The sequence below is a fragment of the Phodopus roborovskii genome, unplaced genomic scaffold (assembly GCF_943737965.1).
Source record: "Phodopus roborovskii unplaced genomic scaffold, PHOROB, whole genome shotgun sequence".
Classification (NCBI taxonomy): domain Eukaryota; kingdom Metazoa; phylum Chordata; class Mammalia; order Rodentia; family Cricetidae; genus Phodopus; species Phodopus roborovskii.
The window spans coordinates 48,891,203-48,913,939 of NW_026126433.1; the positions used below are offsets into that span (position 1 = coordinate 48,891,203).

The following is a 22,737-nucleotide window of genomic DNA, read 5'->3' on the forward strand; positions in this document are numbered from 1 at the left end:
CTTCATCTCCGCCTCCACCCGGGCTTCCCGAACATGCTGGGCACACAGGCTTCCAAAGCTCCAGCGAGCGCTCAGAGTGGGCGACCCCTCGGCGGACTCTTTTCGCAATCCCCCGCGGCGGGAGGTGGGGAGCGGGAATAACCGGCCCGGCTCGGTCCAGCCTCAGGGAAGTCGAGAGGACGCGACGCCCTCGGGAGGTCAGAGCCGTGCGGGTCGCCGGGCCACGGGCAACATGGGTCGCCGGCCGCTCCTGTCCGCCAGCGACGCGGATGTGCAACCCGAGCCCGAGCCGGAGCCCGAGCCCCGCGAGGCTCGGTGGCACCAGCCGCCCGCCCGGGAGGAGGCCGCGCAGCCGCGGGGGCGCGAGGCGGCGTGGGCGTGGCCGTGGGCGTGGCCCGCGCGCGGGTTGAAGGGAGCCGGGCGCTCAAGCCGCGGCGACGGCGGCCAGGACAGCGGCGGTTGCTGCGCCCGGTACTGGAGTCGTGGCCTGAGGCGCAAGCGCGGTGCACTCAGCCCGCCCCGGGCTGCGGCTCGCTGTGGGCTCGTCATGGCGACGGAGCAGAGGCCTTTCCAGCTGGTGGTGTTTGGCGCCTCTGGCTTCACCGGCCAGTTCGTGACGGAGGAGGTGGCCCGGGAGCAGGTGGCCACGGAGCAGAGCTCCCGCCTGCCCTGGGCCGTGGCGGGCCGCTCCAAGGAGAAGCTGCAGCAAGTGCTGGAGAAGGCGGCCCTGAAGCTGGGTAACGCGGCGGCGGGGCGGCCTGGGCCGGGCCGGGCCGGGCCGGGTTGGGCCGGGCTGGGCTGGGCTGTGCGCGGCGCGGGTTGCCGAGGGGCGTCTCCCGTGTGCGACAGCTGCGAGCCCTGCCCGAGGACCGAACGCCTGGCTGCGCCTGACCCTGTTCCGCCCCTAAATGAAAGAAAAGGGGTAAAAATATGAAAAGGACTTTCTTCCTCCAGTTTGGGGAGCCCCGCCGTTGAAATAAGAACTCTGGTAGCTTCTCGGCCCATCTGTGGTTCTTATGGGTTTGGAGGGTTCTTGGTACTTGGTCGGAAAAGGAAATAAGGTCCTGATTTCTCGAAGGTTCATTGGGAACAAGAAAGAAAGCTTGAGTTGTGTTAATAACATTATAGTGCGCTTATTTATCTATTTTGGCGATAGGGATTTATCTCGGCGCTTCTGAATGTGCTAAGTAAGCATACACTGTGCTCCTGAGTTATCCCAGGAGCGTTTGTTGTGCTTCTGGTTCTTAGTTTGTGTTTTTGCATGTAGAAATACTCCATCAGTTCTGTTTTGTTTGAGGCAATGTAGGCTGTCCAGGACATAGTGGTCCCCTTGCTTCATCTTCCCAAATGCTGACAAATAGCACTGCCACGCCCCCTCCAGTCATCTTATTCATAAAAATGTGGACTTCCCCCCCCCCCAGCTTTTTATGTTTTGGATATTATTCTTTCAACATATATTGATTGAGTAGTATTTCCTTTGCTAGGCCTTGTCCTAAGTGTTGTGATGCACACATGGGAGTGAGAAGGTACACAAACCCACCCACACACCCACACACCTACACACCTGTCCTACTTTCTAGTTGGGGGAAGCATTTGACTTAGAACCCAGTAGCCTTGGAGTCTGGCAACTAAATCTCCACCTAAGACAAGTCATACTTGTTCTATATTCTTTTCATTCAGTCTTCCAGTCGCACACAGAGCCTTGCCTAGAGTGAGAATACAGTCTTTTGTTCTGTGGTTATATGTAGAAGATAGCATGCAAGCTAGATTTTCCTACAACTCTTTTTCCCCCGAGACAGGGGTTCTCTGTGGCTTTGAAGCCTGTCCTGGAACTAGCTCTTGTAGACCAGGCTGGTCTCAAACTCACAGACATCTGCCTGCCTCTGCCTCTGCCTCCCGAGTGCTGGGATTAAAAGCTGTGCCACACCACCACCACCACCACCACCACCACCACCACCACCACCACCGGCTTCCTACAACTCTTAATACTGCCACTGCTAACACACAGACCTTTGACAAAGAGTTTATGGACATTTATTGTTTTCTGGAAAAGATGTCATTATAAAATACATTCTTCCTTTTATTTTCCCTCAGTGAGACTCTATAGCAGCGATTCTAAACCTGTGGATTGAGACCCCTTTGGGAGTCAAATGATCCTTTCACAGGGGTTGTCTGAGACCATGGGAAAGTACAAACATTTATATAATGATTCACAACAGTAGCGAAATTACAGTTATGAAGTAGCAATAAAAGTAATTTTGTGGTTGGGGGTCACCACAACATGAGAAACTGTATTAAAGGGTCACAGCATTAGAAAGATTGAGAACCACTGCTCTATAGTTATAGCCTAGTTACTTATTTACCATCTACATTGCCAAAAAATAGGTGACTTTGGAGAGTGTGCCTTAACCAGTGGAGACTTGCATTGCTCTATTGAGTCAGTTACTTCCAGTTATTGTCACATATGCCTGAATGATTTTATGTAGGCTGGACTACATAAAAATGAATTCACAGGGCTAGAGTGATATGTCAGCAGTTAAGAACATGTACTTCTCTTGCCAGGGATCCATGCTCAGTTCTTAGCAACCTCACTGAGTGACTCAAAATCTTCTGTAAATCAGCTTCAGGAGAGACCTCTGGTTTCCTTGGACATCTGCACTGAAATGTACATACATACATACATACATACTACATACATACAGATACACACACATTAGAAAAATAATAGCTGGAGCAGGGGTGGGGGGTAGCAGTAGTGCATGCCTTTAATCCCAGGCAAGTGAATTTCTGTGAGTTTCAGGACAGCCTGGTCTACAGAGTTTCAGGACAGCCAGAGCTATTACACAGAGAAACACTTTCTCAACAAAACAAAACAAAAAAAATGGCCTGAGGCCTCTTTAGTTCTCATGTTGATGACTCTTGACAGACCTATAATTGGATCATTTTTAACTGTTTAGTAGCCAGTTCTGTGATAGAAATATCTTGGAGAGAAAGACAGAGCAGTCCTCTACTCAGTACCTAAACTAGACTAAAGTTTTCATGGTTGGAAGTTTGCAGTATGCTAGTACATTTAGTAAACTTACAGTCACTGACTACTATAAAAAGGTGATCTAGGTCTCATATTGTTGTAGACTTGCTTGAATTGATTTTTTTTTTTAACTTTAGGAAGACCATCTCTGTCATCTGAAGTTGGAATAATAATATGTGATATCAGCAATCCAGCCTCGCTTGATGAAATGGCTAAAAAGGCAGTGCTTGTCCTCAACTGTGTGGGACCTGTAAGTAATCAGCCCTTTGTGTCAGAACAAAGAGTCCTTTCATCTCCAGCAAAAGCTGGTATTTTATATTCCAGAGGAACATAAGGGCAGAAGACAGATGACTTGTTTGAGGACCTTAATTCCATAGGGAGTCTTTTGATTGATAAAACCAAAGTCTTCCAAAATAGAGTCAGGCTTTTTGTGACACTGTTTTTGGAGAATGTACTGATTGGATCTCCCTACCCTCCTCCTTTTAATGTTAAAAAAAAAAAAAGTTTGATGAGACCTACACAGTGGAAGGAGAATACTGATCCCTGGTCTGCACACTTGCACCATAGCATGTGCACATGCATGTATATGCATGAGAGCACACACACTCTACACAAATAATGTAATTTTAAAAAATAAATTATTGTATATAGCATATTAAAACACAGTAGAAACTAAAAGCATATTAACCTATTGAATGTTTGCCCTATATAGTATGTTATTCTAGGCAACTAGGACATAATTGTGAACAAAAAATTCTGTGTGGAGTTTACATTTTTGTGGGTCAGATAGGACTATAAGGAATATATTACAGTAGTAGAGGGTGGTAAGTCAGATGAAGCAGAACAATCAGAGACAGGTATTAGCACAATAGTTTCTCATATTCTATCCTTTTCCACCCCCTCCAGACAGGGTTTTTCTCTGTGTATCCCTGGTTGACCTAGAAATCACCCTGTAGACCAGGCTGGCCTTGAACTCAGAGATCTGCCTGCCTCTGCATGCTGGGTTTAATAAAGGTGTGAACCACCAATTTTCATAGTCTCTCAAGCCATGTTTCTAAGGAATTGACATTTGAACAAAGAGAGTAAACTGGATACATGTTTGAGAAACACCCTGTTCTGTGGAGAGTAGGCACAAAGGTCCCAGATGAGCCTGTGCTTGGCCAGACTGAAGAAAGTGAGAGAAGATGGTGTGGCTAAGTATGGGAGTCAGGCAGAGATAGAGTGTGGAAATACTCAAGAGTTAGGTCCTGTGGGCTTGTACAGGCTCTGGTTAAGAATTGGATTTTCTCCCTTTCCCATCAGATCTTGGTGGTCATGGGAGGGAGAGCACGCCAAAACTGGCTCATAGCAATGTAGTCTGGTATAGAGCACTGGGTCAGAGTCATAGATGCCTGGGTTCTTGGTAAAATGGTAGAGAATTAAAGATGTCTGTATTGTTGACCAAAAAAAAAAAAAAAAGGAATTGTATTTTCTTTTAAAGATGACCAAGAGTCATTGGAAACCTGATTTAATTTTTAAGTTTTTCAGCTTCTGAGATGAAAATTAGTGAAGGGACCAACAGTGGGATGGTCCGGGCCAGGCAGACACGGAGGAGGTAGCAGCAGAGGTGGTTGAACGTGGTTGGGTAATCTGGGTGTGGTGGTGTATGCTTGTAATCCAGCACTTTGGAGGCCAAAGTTGCCTCTTTCTCAAACTAGCAAACTTGGTCTTAAAAAACAAAAACAAAATGTTGTTGAGTTCAAAGTGTATTTTAGTATTTTAAAAGGAAAACAGGTCTTGCCCTTATTGTGGATATTGGGCATGAAAAAGGTTATTTCTTAACTGTGCAATGTTAGCGTGGGGGTGCACACCTTTACTCCCAGCATTCAGGAGGCAGAAGCAGGCAGATCTCTGAGTTTGAGGCCAGCTTGATCTACAGAGAGTTCCAGCACAGCCAAGGAGAAACAGAGAAACCCTATCTCAAATAAAATAAAATAAAAAAGGAAAGAAAAACATCACCTTTTGAACCTTTAGAAGGTTGATAGTATTTACTGATCTGAAGGAGCCATATAATACTGGAAAGCTAAAGATCTAAAATGTTAATATTTATATTTTTCTTGTTCTTAGATTCTATCAAGTACTTGCTGTAATCAGTGATGTAACACTGAACAACTAGTAATAGCATTTTTTTTTCATACCCCAAATTAGCATGAATAAATGTTTTTATATTTACTGTCACACTCAGTGGATCACTTTGTATACTCCTGGTGGAGATACACCTACCTGGGAGACTACTGGCTTAGAACATGGAGTGTTGAGAACTAATTACAATCAAAGATTATTATTCTGAGTCTGTCTGATTACCTTGTACAAACTTGGGGGTCTAATAAAGAAAATCTTTATATTTCTTTTATTTTTATTTATATGCATATGTATGCATACCATGTGTGTATAGGATCTTGTAGAGTTCAGAAGAGAGTGTCAGATCCCCTGGAGCCAGAGCTGCAGGCTGTTTGAAGTGCCTGATGTGGGTACTGAGAATTGAACTTAGGTCCTCTGCAAGAGCAGCAAGTGCTCTAATCACTGACCTCTCTCCAGTCCCAATAAAGAAAAAAATCTTCACAGCATAACAAAATAGAGATAAGTTAGTAGAAACTTTCTCAGATTACCCAATGGATAAGGGGCTGAGAGTGACAATATAGGAAAATGTGCACTTTCTTTAAGAAACTCACAGTTTTTAAGTGGTTATTAATGCTTTACATGTGGCTTGTTAGTATTTGTGTATAAAGCCTAAGAGCAGTGTCTCACCAGATATAGTGTTAGGAGCTAGCCCAGCAGTTGCACAGTAGAAGGAGGTGGTTCCAGGCGGCAGAAGCAAATGCCACTGGGTGTGACATTGCATCATCTTTGGAATGGCTGGAACATGAGGTATGACATGATGGTTAAGAACTTGTGACAAGGTTTAGACTTTATAATGTAGGCATCAGAAAGCTGGTAAAAGATTCTCAGTAAATAAACTAATATAATTGGGAAAGAAGGAAAGGTTGTATCCAAGTTTTATTTTTAAACAATAATGGGATATTTCTTTGGAAATTGGCTAGATCGGTTACTGTGAAGTGACTAGGGGTTTGTGTAGAAAATTAGGTGAGAGGTAATATAATAGGTACTTGACATTTTTAGGAGACAGATTTGACAAACTTGCTGAGTTAATGGGAGGCTGGTTGAAAGAAAGCATCCAGTTTTCAAACCTGAGAATTGTTTGTAGAGTGATGCTGTTAATAACAGAAAAGATGACAAATGTGACTGCTGTGTGCCTACACTGCTGGCTCATCGAGCAGCCCTGTGAAAGGAAGTGCTGTTGCCCTAGAGTTTTCTGTACATGCGTGTGCTCTCTTTAAAATCTTCCAGAACACCTGAGTGACCTAGTAAAGATGAAGTTTAAACTGCTAGGTGACAGTCCTGGTCCTTCTTCCTCTGGCCTCGGCACTTCTTTGTAAACTCACTTCTTACTACTTCAGACTCAGACAGCTTGTGCTTTTGGCAATAATAACTTTCTATTTTTGCTTATATTTATTTACTTCTTCCATACAAACCCTTGTTCTTTTGGATCTAACTCAAGTAAATTATTCTATGAAACTTTACATTTTGTCTTTAGTTGGAGATTAACTTGCATGCCTCTGATTCCTTTTTCTGTTTTCAATAATTTATTTTTTTTTAATGCACATTGGTATTTTGCTAGAATGTATATATGTCTGTGTGACAGTGTCAGATCTTTGAGTTCCAGACAGTTGTGGGCTGCTATATGGGTGTGGGAATTGAACCCAGGTCCTCTGGAAGAGCAGTCTGTAGCATGAATAATAAAAACCCAGTGACAGATATTGGGGTTAAAGCTGAAGACCAGAGAAGCAAAGTGGCCAGCCACTAGAGAGCTCTCACCTCCACCAGTGCTCAGACCAAAGAGGATATAGTGTCCTCTGATTGCATCTCCAAACTGCACTGCTCCTCAGACTGCCTAGACTACAATGAGTTTCTGTCTCTTCCCTCCTTATATTCATTCCTCTCTCCACCCAGCCATATCACTCCTGTCTCCACCTCCCTAGTGCTGGGATTAAAGGTGTGAGCTCTATTTCTCTTTTGGACTGATTCACTCTCTTTTAGCCCAGGGTGGCCTTGAAGTCCCAGAGACCCATCTGCCTCTGTCTCCCCAGTGCTGGGATTAAAGGTGTGTGCCACCACTGCCTGGCCTCTGTGGCTGTGCACTCTGATCTTCATACAAACTTTACTAGATCATAAACAAAATATCACCACAGCAGTCAGTGCTCTCAACCTCTGAGCAATCTTTTCGGCCTGCATGCCTCTGATTCCATTGTCCCTTTGCATATAGTGAGTTTATCCAGTTTATCAGTGTGTTACTATTTTGTCTTAACATGAGTCCCCAGGTATGTATGTGTGTACATCATGGTACAGTTATGGTCAGAGAACAACCTTCTACCTTGTTTGTGAGAGGGTCTCTTTTGTCACTGCGTATACCAGGCTAGCTAGCCCATGAGCTTCCAGACATCCTCCATAAGAACATTGAGATTATACACATAGGTTATGAATTACAGACAGGCAATACCACCTCATGTTCTTTACATAGCTTTCTAGGGATCTAAACTCAAGTCTTCATGCATGTTTGGCAGGTACTTACACACTGAGCCTTTTCCCCAGCTGTAAAAAAATGGCCTTTGGTTCAGTTAAGCTTGTGAAGTAAGAATAACTCACTGGTTTTCTTTATTTCCCCAGTATCGATTTTATGGAGAACCTGTAGTAAAAGCATGTATTGAAAATGGAACAAGTTGTATTGACATCTGTGGGGAACCTCAGGTATGTAAATCAAAAAGGAGAAAACAATTAGCCATCCATGATTTTTTCTGTGAAGGGCAAGAATATTTAGTACTATTTTTGTAGACATTTGGAAGCTGACAGCTGCATTTCTAGTTTTTAGAGCTGGTGTTCTCCTGGCTTGAGAAAAAGCACTGATAAGATCTTAGCTTCCTTGTTCATTTTATGTTGTAGTTATTTCCTTTATGTGTGGATGTCCTGGGTTTTTATAGTTACTGAATGCTGTAAGGTGAATTATTAAGGCAGTATGTCATAATTCTCACTGTGTCTCTTAGTAACTTTTTCATTATGATTTCCCTTTCTAAAACATTACAGAAAAATAATTGTAAAGTCCCCTCAACTTGGACTGGGGATTTAGCTTAGTTGATAGACTGTTTGATTAGCATACAAAAGACCATGGGTTCGTTCCTTCACAGTAGTGCATAAACTTAGGCTGGTGGCACATGGCTTTCTGGATGTGGAGGCAGGAGGGTCAGACGTTCAGTGATACCCTATTCAAGCCCAACATGGACTATAAAAGACCCTGACTCTAAAAAACACAAAACAAAGGCAGCAGGAGGATCCCTTCGAGTCCAAGGCCAGCCTTGTCTACACAGCAAGTTCCAGGCCAGCCAGGGCTACACAGTGAAACCCCTATTTCAAAAAGAGGAGGATCCTATCAACTTCAAAGTTTTCAGTGAGGTGGTCAACTCAGTGGCAGACCATGTACTTAGCTTGTTTGAGGCCCTGAGTTCAAGCCTTAGCCAATATATGTGTGTATTATATAATTGAATTTAAATGGTCTCATTATATTTATCGATTGTTACTTGCCAAACTCTGTGCTGAGTACATTATATAACTCTTTAGAAACATATCTGTACCCTTCTCCCCTATTTTATCAGTGAAGAAATTGAAGCTCAGAAGATTAAGGTTTTTTTTTTTTTTTTTTTTTTTTTTTGCTCATAGTCACACACCTAGTGAATGAAAGTAGGGCTTGGGCTTGGTCTGCCCGACTGTGGTGTCCTGTGTTAGCAGGCACTAAACTCCCCCACCACCTTCACAGTGTAAATTCATGTGTCTCTGTAGTATCTATTAACCACCAGCAGCATTCTGTACAGTCTATGCTTAGAGATTATCAGTTGGTGTTATAGATTGTAAAAGAGTAGGAAAGTATGAATTACCAAAACTGACCAGAGCAGGAAAGACACATGGCTTAAACAAAAAACAATTGCGTATTGTTGAAAATAATCCAGAGCGTAGAAAATGGTGAAAAGCTTGTGGGTTATTTTATAACCTACCAAAAGTCTAACAGGTCTGTACTTTGTCCCCTCCTCACTCTTATTCCCTTTGTCCCAGTCTTGCTCCTGGCTGTTTATTTACCTTGGTGCAAAACAAGTCCAGAATCAGGAATTAGCCTGATAGTCAAAACTGCCTTTCAGTCCTCTTTCATAACTGTGATGCATTTATTAAGACTTTGCATTTGGAAATAAAGTGTGTGCAAGGGGTATAGCATTCTTGGGGCCCCAGATACATTGAGAAAAGATCAGAATAGACACACACACATAACCTCCTCCGAGCCCCAATAAAGGTCCAGAATATATAGTATTTTTAAAGATTATTTTACTTTGTGTATGAGTATTTTGCCTACATGCATGTCTGTGTACTATGTGTGTGCTGTGCTTGATATCTATAGAGGCCAGAAGATGCCATCAGATATTCTGGAGTTACAAGTGATTGTGAGTTGCTATATGGGTGCTGGGAATTGAAACTGGGTCCTTTGGGAGAGCAGCCAATACTCTTTAACTGCTGAGCCCTCTTTTCAGCCCCAGAGAACTATTATATATCAACAAGGAAAATACAAACAACTCAGTTTAAAACTAATGGTGAAAAGATAAAGGGTTGGGAATTTAGCTCAGTGGTAGGCAAGCACAAATCTGAGTTTGGTCCCCAGTACAAAAAAAAAAAAAAAAAAAAAAAAAAAAAGAGGAAGAAAGAAAGAAAAAGAGAGGAAATCAAGAATCCAGGATAGGCAGCTGCCCTGCCCTCAGGAAGAGTACAAAACTTTACAGCTCAGAAGCCTGACAAACACTGCCCCCAGGCCAGTGTCTAACAGTGACATGAGCACAAGTAAGCCCAGCTGAAAAGATGGGTCAATGGGTGGGCAGAAAGTTACCTCATTTGATTTCATGTAAAGGTGGATAACAAGAACTGGCTGCGCACAGGCAATGACATATGTCCCTCCCATCGTCATGCACATATACACAGGACAATAAATTTAAAAATTGTAAGTTAATACATTATATCAATAAGGTGTATCCTTCTACCTAAACTAGTTTAATCTTAGGAAAAACATTAATTTTAGTAGATGGGTAATCTACAAAATTACTGATCTTTGTTCCTCAAAACAATCAAGGTTGTCAGAATCAAGGAAAATATGAAAACATGTTCCTGCCTAAAGGAGTCCAAGGAAACTTAGCCATCTACATGTGTTGTGGTATTTAGGACAGGATCTCGAGTCAGAAAGTAAAATCTACAGGAACAAATCACGAATGGACTTTAAGCCAGATCTGTTATCCCAGCTACTCAATAAATTGAGGCAGGAATATCAAAAGTTGAAGATCTGCTTCAGAAAGGGTGAGCTCAGGGCCAGCCTGGGCAACTTAGTGAGACCCTGCACCAAAATAAACAGTACAAAGGGGTAAGGGTAGCCCAGTGGTAGGGCACTTGCCTTGAGTGTGATCCCTAATACTACCATTAACAAAGAGGTGGAGGAGAGAGAGACTGGAGAGATGCCTCAGGGGTTAAGAAGTCTTTCAGAGGACCTGGATTTGATTCTTAGCACCCACATGGTGGCTAACGACTAACTCCAGTTCCTGGTTATCTGATGTCCTCTTCTGGTGTCCATGGTGCACAGACATACATGCAGGCAAAACACACCACCGTGTGTGTGTGTGTGTGTGTGTGTGTGTGTGTGTGTGTGTGTGTGTGTGTCTGTCTGTCTGTCTGTCTGTCTGTCTGTCTGTCTGTCTGTCAGTCTGTCTGTCTGTCTGTCTGGGGGTGCTGAAGAGATTGCTCAGTGGTTAGCACTAGTTGCTGTTCCAGAAACCTGGGTTCAATTTCCAGCACTGGCAATTTCCAGCACCTCTGTAACTCTAGTTCCAAGGGTATCCAATGCCCTCTTCTGTCCTCCAGGGTACTGCACACACGTACATAGACATGCATGCAGGCAAACCACCCATACATCCCATACATCCAAAATGAAAGTTATTTATTTAGGTTTTTCAAGACAGGGTTTCTCTGTATTGTTTTGGAGCCTGTCCTAGAACTAGTTCTATATGTCAAGCTGGCTTCGAACTCACAGAAATCTGCTTGCCTCTGCCTCCCGAGTGCTGGGACTAAAGGCATGTGCCATCAATGCCTGGCAAAATTAACTTTTTTTCAAGGAGGGGATTTAGTTAGGATCAGTATTAGTTCATTATTTCTAATAAATGCTGGCATAAAACATGTTAATAATGGGAAAAACTGGGTTTCAGTTAACATAGGTGTTCTCTAATCTTTTTTTTTTTCTTCTATCAATCTAAGTCTGTCCTGAAATTTGGTTTAGCTGAAGCTATAGTACAGTCAGTGATAGAGCCCTTCCTAACATTGCAGGCCCTGTGTTCCATCCTAGCACTCAACAAAACAAAACCTACACAATTTAGACAGGGATTTGGAAGGGCATTCTTCTGTTTCCTCTATCATGCCCTTTCCTACCCCCTATGTATAGATAATGTCTGGAAAGTTCATCTGGGTAATACAGTCTGGGGTAAGTCTTTTGATTTAAAAAAAAAAAAATATGTCAGGTATTACTTCATAGTTAAAACATCCTAAAATAATAATTTTTAGTTAGATGAGCGCATTCCCTGTGCTTTCTGTCACATTGTAGCTTGGGGTTAGTATTTGCAGAATGTGTGAAAACCATCAGACAGTTAATACTGTGCAGCAGACCACATGTTGGCATTTCCAGTTCAATGGCTTAGTCTTAAGAGAAGTCACTTAATATTGGCCTAGGTGTTTCTATAAGCTCTGATTCCATTTCTTGTCCTGGATTTTTAGTTTCTGGAACTAATGCATGCAAAGTATCATGAGAAAGCTGCAGAGAAAGGAGTTTATATCATTGGAAGCAGTGGCTTTGACTCCATCCCAGCAGATCTAGGAGTGTTGTACACCAGAAATCAAATGAACGGTAATTACTGGTCAGTAGGGGTACTTAAATCTCACAACAGAAGAGCTTTGTGTCTGTAGCCATGATGACGTGGCCAGTTCTCTCTCCACCCGTAGCTCCATCCCTAGCCCTGTTGTGTATGTTTTTGTATCTTAACAACTTTAAGGTGGTTTTTTGTTTTTGTTTGTTTGTTTTGGCACTGGGAAGTAAACTGGAGGGCCTCACCATGGTAGGTGGTAGACAAGAGCTCTACCACTGAACCATATTCCTAGCCCATGTTTTAAGTATTTTAGAAGCTACCATAAGGAATATTGAGTGTTTTTCTGAACATGTGCAGTAAAATTCAGTTACTCCCGAAAGATCCTTGAAAGTGATGTTTAAGTCAGAATCATTCCCACTGAGTGCTGTAAGGAGCCTTCAGGATGAGCAGGTTTAAGCTGTTGTCTTCCTGGAGAAAATTCTTAGTGTTGTTAATTTAAATACTACAGGAGAGTTTGTCAACACTACCAGTTAGAGTCATGCTAAACCCTTCTTTCTTGGAGTTCTCCTACCCTTTATTGTGTTTTGATCTGTGCATGACAACATAATAAAACTGCTGTCTGTGCAGGTTTTCTGATTTTTTTCTTCAGCTGTAAGCTTAATAAAAATGTCCCCACCCAAAACTGACATAGTTTATTACTTGTCCTGGGTGAATAATTTAGGTTTTATTGATCTGACCTTTACTGTCTCTTACTCCTCTAGGTACTTTGACTGCCGTGGAAAGCTTCCTAACTATCCACTCAGGACCTGAGGTCGGTTTCCTGCTTAGCTGTCTTTTTAAGCTAGTACTAAAAGAGATTTTACAAATGATATGGCTCTTAAAAAAAGATTCAGACTAAATTTTACATGTATTTGTACATTAGTGTGAAAGTCACTATGATTAATTTTAGAAAGTTAAGATAGTGAATTACTGTGATCCCACTGTTGAGACATCAATCATAATAAAAGTCAGTCCAGAAAACTCACATTAGTGCCAGTCAGCATGAATAAACAGGGGAAAGAAGAAAGAACTTGTGTTAGGGTAAATGGTGAATAAAACCAAGCCAGTAGGTAATATTGCTTACTAGTTGGCCATGGAAATTGCTATCAAGATTAATAACACAAATGAAGGTAAAATGTAATAACTCTAAGTTACTTGATCTTACCTTTTAGTAATTACCAATAAGACATGTTTAACTTGTGAAATGTTTTCTTAGGGGTTGTGTATTCATGATGGTACCTGGAAGTCAGCAATTTATGGTTTTGGAGATAAGGGTACTTTAAGAAAACTACGGAGTGCATCATGTCTGAAACCTGTCCCAATTGTTGGGTCAAAGTTGAAAAGAAGGTATATTAATTTAAAATCTGTTACTATTTTTAGTGTATATATTCCATTGCTATTGGTTGGAAAAGCTTGGAGCCATTTTTGATAAGTTCCAAATTACTTTCAAAGTTAAAATGTAATTAGCATATTATACTAAGTTTCAAAGTTAAAATGTAATTAGCATATTATACTAAGTTTAAGTACTTTATTACTTCACATACATAATACTTTCTATGAATTTTATGATACTTCAGTATCACCATTAAAATTAAATTTCAGCTCAGTTTCATGTTATAAAACTACATCTTAGCTGGGTGGGGGTAGTGCACACCTTTAATCCCAGCACTCAGGAGGCAGAAGTAGATGGGTCTTGAGTTTGAGGCCAGCTTGGTCTACAGTGTGAGTACCAGGACAACCATGGCTACACAGAGAAACCCTGTCTTTAACCTACCCCTAAAAGTGATCATTTAACATAATCAATGTAAATAACTTTAACATAGTCAATGTGAGAACTTCAGCAGGTAAGGCATGAGAGTTGGGGTTTGAATGATCTGTAAGTCTCTAGAGAAGCTGATGGGATCAAACACTGTGCGTGTACATGTCAGTAGTATGAAGAACAACAAGTATCATTGTTACTTCTATGGGTGTAGGTATAGAAAATAACTATTAGAAACACAATGAACTAAAGGCACACTCTTTGCCTTATTTAGTCACTCCAAGAAAGGATTCTGGTTTTTTAATTTGGAAATCTATTGTGATCACTATAGTAATTGGAGGAAATGCAACATTTTCCTGGCTCTGTCTTGCAGGTGGCCAGTTACCTATTGTAGAGAGCTGAACTCGTATTCCATTCCTTTTTTGGGATCTGATATGTCTGTTGTGAAGAGGACACAGCGTTACTTACATGAAAATTTACAGGAGTCCCCAGTAAGTAAACATGGCCTATTTTTGGTTATGAGCCTAGCCTTTAATGGCTGAACCATCTCTCCAGCCCAACATGGCCTATTTATTAATAAGAGTAAGCCTGCCGGGCATTGGTGGTGCATGCCTTTAGTCCCATACTCGGGAGGCAGAGGCAGGCAGATCTAAGTTCGAGGCTAGCCTGGTCTATAGAGCTAGTTCCAGGACAGGCTTCAAAGCAATACAGAGAAATCCTGTCTTGAAAAAATAAACAAAAAGAGTAAGCCATGTTTTAGTTTCTCAGTATGTTTAATATCTTAAAATTTTGATGCCCATGTTTGTAAATAAAGTTAGTAAATAATGTATATAAGGTTAGATCATGGGCTTTATGTAGGATTGAAATCTAGCCTGCTTCAGAGTCAACAAAAACCACCCAACTATTTCAGCTGCTAGAATTCTATCCCTATAGGGAGTTTTGGAGGTGTCTTGACCCCCACCCTTTGGTCTCCTTCCTTCCCCCTAGAATACCAGCACACTCTTTTTGGTGAAGGAAATAGTCATTCATACTAAGACATCAAGAAGAAACTACCTCAGGTTAAAAGATAGAGGGTAAACTAGCTTATATAATCTCAGCATTCAGGAAACTGAAGCAGGAGAATTTCTGAGTTCAAGGCCAGCATGGGCTATGTAGTAAGTCCAGGGCCTCCATAGTGAGATTAAGAGGAGCAGCCTGGGTTTCAGATTGAGACCCTGCCTTAAGAGATGAGGGAAGAGGAGGAGAAAAGGGAAGAAATAAAGGGTGAAATGTATTGTCCCCTAGGGGGGAGCAATGATGTATTATTACTACACACAGATAATTGTAGATGATGTGGACTTTGGTATTCAAGAAGAACAAGCTAATTGCCATTTATAATAATTCCTTTAAAAACATAGGCACTCAGTGTTGTCTAAGCAAGCTTTCAGAACATAATGCAGTCATTAAATGGGAACTGCTTTGTTCATTGTAACTAAAAAGTGTGGTGTAGCCATCATTCTTTGAACTAGACTAATACTGACTTTGTATTGTGTACCTAGGTTCAGTATGCTGCTTACGTAACGGTGGGAGGCATCACCTCTGTTATTAAGCTGATGTTTGCAGGACTTTTCTTTTTATTCTTTGTGAAGTTTAGCATTGGAAGACACCTTCTCATAAAAGTAAGTGAGCTTTTTTATGAAACAAGATCTTCAGAAATATTTCTCATGAAATTTGAAAGTATCACTAAGTTTGTTTTCTGTGTTATTTTTTCTTTTAGTTCCCATGGCTCTTTTCCTTTGGTTATTTTTCAAAACAAGGTCCAACACAAAAACAGGTAATAGTTTGTCTAGATCTCCAACATAATACACTTTTAAACTTTCTTGTGTTGTGAGGGGATTTCTGAGATAAATGTTGCTCAGGTTTCCCTCCTTGTCTTTCTGCCTGCTGTGCTATAGTCTCATCTCTCTTCTAGTCGAACACCCCTAGGAACCATGGCACGCACTCACTCCTGGCAGAACTCACTCCCGGCAGAGCTCTGAGCAGGCACACATATCCAGATTGACAAGTCTGCCTGTGGACATTTAGTGTGCTGAAATCTGGCATTCTTTCTCCTAAAACTCTTCTGTATTGTCCATTTTGTTTGATGGCACTACCAATTTCTCCACCTATAAAGAGGCATCATTATAGATTTTCCTCTACATGTATCTTATATGCCTTGGTTCAGACCCCCATCTCCTAGAGTTGGCTCTCTCCTACTGTATGAGTCCTGGAGAATAAATTCATATGATTAGGCTTAGCAGCCTGTTAAAGTGTATGTTACTGAGAATTTGGGAAAGTCCTAGAGAACTGCCATGTATTAGTGGGGAAAACAGGGTCCCTTCTGGGCTTCTTAGTCTCATTAGTGAAAATATTTAAGAATGGATTCAGAAGAAAGCTCAAGGAAAATTTTGACCATATTCTTTCCCTTCCCCCAGCTCCTCCCCTCCTCCCTTCCCACCCCACCTTCTCTCAAAAAAAAAGCCCCCCCCCCATGGAGTCAGTTTTGTATTGGCCAATTGCTCCTGAGGTTGCCTTTGCTTTTCCCTTTCCCAGTGTTTATCAATATCAAATAGCTTCTTAGGTAGTTGGGTTCTTAGGGTTGGAACTTCATGTCTACCTTCTCAGTGTTGGCACTTTGTGTGGTGTGAACCTGTGTAAGTCCTGTGTTCTGAACCTGTGTAAGTCCTGTGTTCTGTTAATCCTGTTGTCTCTGGAAGAGTTTCCTTGGAATAATCCACTACCTCTGGCTCCTATAATCTTTCCACTACTTCCACAAGGATCCATGAACCTTGAGGGGAGGGGTTTTGTGAAGATACACATGTAGGACTGAGCACTCCACGTCTTCCTCTGCAGCATTGTCCAGTGTGGGTCACTCTTAACTCCCATCCACTGAGAGAAGGCACCTCTCTTACGAGGGTTGAGGGGTGCATGGTTTTCCTCATCTGTTGGCTGTCTGCCCTGTCTTGCATTGCAGTCTCTCCAGAGTTACTCAAGGATGGTTTTGTTAGAGTTTAAAACTAAAACTTCAGGGCAGCAAGCTGGAATCACAGTCGCCTTCCTGAGGAGAAAGCTAGATTAAAAAGTGGGAATAAAAAGTCCTGCCTTTTAAGTTGGCATGGTGGTCCCACCACATGGCAGGAAGAGTTTTGGAGAAATAACGAAGCCCAAAATGTTAGGAAAAGAATGCTTTGAGGAGAGACAGAAGGGTTTCTATTGCTGTAAAGAGACACTATGACCACAGCAGCCACTCTTGTAATAAGAAAACATTTCATTGGAGTTAGAAGTTCAGTCCATTATGTCAGGGAGCATGGCAGCTTGCAGGCAGACATGGTACTGGCTGCATCTTGATCAAAAGGCAACAGGAAGTTGATTATCACACGGAGCAGAGTTTGAGTAAAGGAGACCTCAAAGCCTGCTCCCTCAGTGACACACTTCCTCCAACAAAGCCACGCCTCCTAATAGTGCCATTCCCTGTAATCTTACATTCAAACTACCACAGGGGGACAGGTAAAATTTGGAGTAATTCACAAAAGTGGGGAGATTTGGTGGAAACTGCATGGTGGCAGCATAATCAACTACATACACCCTGAGGGGATTCTGGGAGGAAAAGTATACTAGATCATTAAAGGGTTAATTCTTTCTCCTATCTTTTACATGGTTTAAGGTGAACCCACCTTCCTGAGATGTGGTCCCTTGGCCAGGCATTGGACAGTTCCAACTGGATTAACTTTGCTTTGTGTAGCTTGGAATATTGGCTCTTCATCCAGGCCAGAAAAATGACTCCCTAATGGGCACCACAGAGTCCTGATCCTAGCTATACTGTAACACATTTAACATCCCAGCATCTGGGAGGCTGAGGTAGCAATGACCATGTATTAAAGTCTACCTTGGACAACATAGTGAGACCCTATTTCAAATACATAAAAATAAGATCTGAGGCCAGAAAGAAAACTACTTTTGCAAAAGAACTGGGTTCAGTTCCCAGCACCCATGTGGTGGTCCAGGGAACCCTGTCTTGAAAAACAAAACAAAAAAACATACCTTGTGTGGTCCCAGACAAGCCCATGTGTGTTGAGAGTTTCTCTGACTAGCCTCCACTGGGCCATTTTGCTTTTCATAACATAAGGCAGTTGCCATAGCTGTCATCAATGCTGTGGACAGCAAGGCTGCCGGAGCTGGCAAAGTCACCAGGTCTGCCCAGAAAGCTCAGAAGGCTTAAGTGTATATCAGCCCTAATGCCTGCCGTCCCAGGCTCAATCAGTGGTGGAAGAATGTCTCAGAACTGTTTGTCACAACTGGCATTTAAAGTTAGTAGGGAAAATCTGGTCAATGACACAGGCTTTGTGTGTGTGTGTGTGTGTGTGTGTGTGTGTGTGCGTGTGTGTGTGTGTGTGTGTGTGTGTGTGAAAGAGAGAGAGAGTTTAGAGTTATTAGTGTTCAAAATCAGTACTTTTTAATGGAAACAACTAAAAATCTATCACAGGATTTTGAGACCCATTAAAACATTTAGTGAGGAAAAAAATGTCTCATGTGAAGTAGGACAGCAGGGAGTTTGTGTTCTAGAAGCAAATGACATTATCACTAAGCACACCATTTGCATTTTCTTTCACAGATGGATAGCTCATCATTTACGATGACATTATTTGGTCAAGGATACAGCCATGGTGTTAGTACTGAGAAGAACAAACCAAATATCAGAATCTGTACCCAAGTGAAAGGACCAGGTACTGTGTGTGTGGCATAAGAATGTTTGAGTTTTACACTGCCTTAGACTGTAGACTGTAAAGTGGTATTTGTTTTAGAATCCATTTGCATGGGTGGATGAAGTATTTTCAAATTATTCTGTCTATAGCCAAGTTGACATTGTTATTAGCCAATTTTGTCAACACATCTAGCCTTTTTCATAGTTTAATCAAGTTTGAGAATGGCAGAGTTTTAATTAGCAATAAGAAAGCTGACTACTACACATTTTATAAGGGGGCATAATAACTTCTGATAGGTTGTTAAAAGGATCCATTGCCCAAAAGACTGAAGAACTTTCTAGAGCACTGTGCAGAGACAGATGCTCTCACATGAGCCACCAGAGAAGTGTAATTACCACAGTCTCTGACAGGTTTTTGCATCTCACCTTTTTGATTTTAAAACTTGGCTTTTAAAAGTAAAGTGCTAATGATTCACTTAGACTTGAAGTTACTAGATGCAGTCAGTTGTTTTTCCTCTTTTTTAAAATTTCTTTTCATTTTATGTGCATTGGTGTCTTGCCTGTATGTATGTCTGTGTGAGGGTATTGGGTCCCCTGTAACTGGAGTTAGACAGTTGTGAGCCACCATGTGGGTGCTGGCAATTGAACCCTGGTTCTCTGGAAGAGCAGCCAGTGCTCTTAACTGCCACACCATCTCTCTCCAGCCCCCATGTTTTTCTTTTAAGATACTGAGTTGTTTTTGTTAAGTGTAGAAGGATCAGTGTATAGGACTAACAGAAGCTGAGATGAGTCTTCAGCATCCAGTGTTAGGAAGCAGTGTGGTGGTTGCTAAGACTCAGGAGCCCTGGATGAGGGTGATTGGCTTAGCCTCTGTTTGACTTTAGCTTTCTGAGACCAAGTGAAGTGTCCCATGGTCATTGCTCTCATCTGGAAGTGAGATGGAATGGTGTTGCTCACATACAACTGTGGTGCAAACTGAGTTTAGTTCTCAAGTATAGGTGGGGAGCTGTAATCTGAAAATCCAAAATTTGAAATCCTCCAAAATCAGACCATTTTGAACACCAACAATTACACAAGCGGTAGATTCTGCACTTGACCTCATGTACTAGTAATGTCAAATTGCAGGTGTGCTCAAAATATTTATAAGATTATCTCCAAGGCCAGGCAGATTGGTACACACCTTTAATCTCAGCAGAGGCAGGTATATCTCTATGAGTTCCAGGCTAGCCTACATAATGAGATCCTGTCTCAAAAAATAAATAAATTACCTCCAGGGTAATAATTTCAGTGTGTGTACATATTCCAATATATACTAAAAAGAAAAAACAAAACCTAAAGCACAGAAGTCAAGCAGTTTGTAAAGTTATTTAACTACATGATTAAATAAATAAATGTTAATTATTTTTGATATTAAGAGACCAGAATATTTATTGGGAAAAAAAATCTGTATACTCACCATTGATTTTGAGGTGATGCTCATTTTGAGAACATTTTTCTTTGCCCAACCCTTCTCTGCAGAGGCTGGCTACGTGGCTACTCCCATAGCCATGGTTCAGGCTGCTATGACTGTTCTGAATGATGCCTCTGACCTCCCTAAAGGGTAAGTTTGGATTTCTCCTAGTGAAAAAGTGTTTTCAACCTGGTGACATTTTACCTACTTTTGAGTTGGCTTTAGTCTTGGGTCTACACACAAGTTTTTGTGTTCTTTTGTGCAAAGATATATGTTAAAGCAATGCCAGCCAAGGACGTTATCTGCCTTAGGGTATACTGTGAAGGTGAGTGAGCGCCATGTAAGCTGCTTTCTGTTGTTTATGTAGCAATGTTGTCCTGGCTGAGCAACTGGAACTGAGCTGTGGGTGCTGCAGAGGCATTTATGGAGTGTGCTCTCGTACCAGCATTTACCCGGTGCCCTGGAAACTAAGCCAATCTCACCAGGGCACAGAAGACCATAGCTGAAAAGCAAGTCAGGCACAGCCTCAGACTGCATTAAGTAATACACATAGAAGTTATAGTTAAAGAAACTTCTTTTTTATCAACTTTAAGTGCTGAGTGAATCCATTCATGTTTTTAGTCCTCCTGAGTGTGAAGACTCAGTTGTATGGTGCTCAGAGTCCCCTGAGCACCTGTAGTGTGGAGTCTCTTGAACTGAACCTAGCTGTGTAAAAGCCATGTGCTCATTTGGCTGGTTTTAGAGATGGAGCCAGAAGTAGCTATGGTAGGGAAGACCTGATTTTCAGAAGTTAGACAGCCATTCAATCGCTAGTCCTACAGAGGAGGGCTGGAGAGGAGCCTCACAAACTGTTCTCTTGTTACTGTTTTACAGGGGCGGTGTCTTTACACCTGGAGCTGCTTTCTCCAGAACAAAGTTGATTGACAGACTCAACCAACATGGCATTGAATTTAGTGTCATTAGCAGCTCCGAAGTCTAAACATTTGAAGATTAACTGAATCATAAAATGCACCAACAGCTTCTGTATTTGCTATTATGTGGAATCTTCTATAAACCTATCTGACTGTATGTGGAAGACTGTCATTCTACAGTATCTATACATTAAAAGCAGGAACTTATACTAGCTTATCCTAAACTTCATACCTCAGCTACTTTTATGATTTTATTGCTTGTGAGAGAAAACAGATATTCTCCTTACCTTTTTTATTGACAAATGAACTGGAAGGTCAGATAGTGACGGGTCCCTTGTTTGTGTACTAACAGCATTCATTCCTTAGTGATGGGGCTCGACTGGCATTAGGCTATGGCAGTAACTTCCGCCTTCCTTGCCATGGTGGTGTGGAACCTCACCTTCCTGGGAGCTCCTCTGCATAGTGTGTGAGCATTTGCTAAGTAAAACTGTACTTTTTTATTTTAGTCTACTTTCTCATCCACCTACATGGACTGATCTTGGATTGTTTACCTAAGTTGAATAATAAAGGGTTGTTAATTGAATGATGATTTTTTTTTTGATTTGGACTTCCATGCTTTTTTTATGCATCAGCACGACTTTACAGTGACCTGACCTATAGGGCTAGTGCTTTTTGTCCTTGATTACATTAGTTTACATTAGTCTTAAGCAAATGGCTTTTGACTTTCTATTGATCTTGACAACCTCAGAATTTTTCTCAAATTTTCTTTTTGCATTTCAGCCACATTTGGCATTGAAATGCTAAAATAAGGAAAAGAATGTTTCCTTTCCTAATAATCACATGACATACATATACTCAAAGGCTGGGGATGACAGCTGGGTGGTGGTGGTGCATGCCTTTAATCCCAGCACTCAGGAGGCAGAGGCAGGCACAGCTGAGTTTAAGGCCAGCCTGGACTACAAAGCAAATTCCAGGACAGCCAAGGCTACCAAAGAAAGAGACCCTGTCTTGAAAAAAAAAAAAAAAAACTTCAAAATCCCCCAAAAAAAACAACAACTGGGGGTATCTGTGAATTCAAGGCTAGTCTAGTCTACAGAGTGAGGCTACAGCCAGGGCTATACAATTAGACCCTGTCTCAAGAAAAGATGCATTTAAATACATGTACACATTATAGAATAAATAAAAGTAATAGCATCCATCACCTCAGACTTACAACTTCTTTGTGATGAGAACACTTACAATCCCCTTACTTAGTCACTATTAACTGCGGTCAGTTAGCCTGGGGCAGAACACAGACTTACTCTGATTTGTACCATTGACAAAGGACTACTTTTCCCAATTCACCACCTCCCTCAGGCTCCAGGGAGATGCCATCCCACTGTAGATATGAGATTATATAATAGTTCTTCCTATATATTTTTATTATTCCCATACCACAATATCCTCTAGGCTTATCTGTGTTGTCACATATTAGAATTTCCTGCTTTTAAAGAAAACTTGTATTTGTTTGACAATTTCATACACGTAGGTAATACTTTCTGGTTTCTCTCACCCCACCCTCTTTCATTACCCTTTAACCCCTGTCAGCCCTACCTGTTGCTTCCCCACACTCAGGCCATTTTTATTCTGTAACCCATGGAGTTTAACCATGGCTTTCTGGGTACCCATGGTTTTGGAGTTATCATTGGAGCCCAGTGGGCTTATCAGTGAGTATACCACTGAAGACAGTGACTGGGCCCGAATTCTGTCAGTAGTCAATACTTCGGGGGGGGGGGTAGCAGGGAGGCCCAATGAGCCCCTACCC

At 41.8% G+C, this 22,737-nt stretch overlaps 1 protein-coding gene across 1 annotated transcript; it reads left to right on the forward strand.

Annotated features, from left to right (window-relative positions):
• The first annotated feature begins 438 nt into the window (after positions 1-438).
• Sccpdh (saccharopine dehydrogenase (putative)) lies at positions 439-21,516 on the forward strand. The gene is made up of 12 exons (XM_051186396.1): positions 439-737; positions 3,166-3,278; positions 7,793-7,873; positions 11,966-12,095; positions 12,816-12,865; positions 13,310-13,440; positions 14,226-14,343; positions 15,391-15,510; positions 15,609-15,665; positions 18,483-18,594; positions 20,091-20,172; positions 20,896-21,516. Exons 1-12 carry the CDS (start codon positions 548-550, stop codon positions 20,999-21,001), a joined length of 1,290 nt encoding a protein of 429 aa, XP_051042353.1. The 5' UTR covers positions 439-547; the 3' UTR covers positions 21,002-21,516.
• Positions 21,517-22,737: the final 1,221 nt, after the last annotated feature.

Bases quoted from the DNA above. Each gene is read 5' to 3' on its own strand.
- Sccpdh (XM_051186396.1), top strand. From the start codon at position 548: ATGGCGACGGAGCAGAGGCCTTTCCAGCTGGTGGTGTTTGGCGCCTCT. The intron at 12,866-13,309 runs GTCGGTTTCCTG...ATGTTTTCTTAG, and splicing joins CTATCCACTCAGGACCTGAG to GGGTTGTGTATTCATGATGG. The intron at 13,441-14,225 runs GTATATTAATTT...TCTGTCTTGCAG, and splicing joins GGGTCAAAGTTGAAAAGAAG to GTGGCCAGTTACCTATTGTA.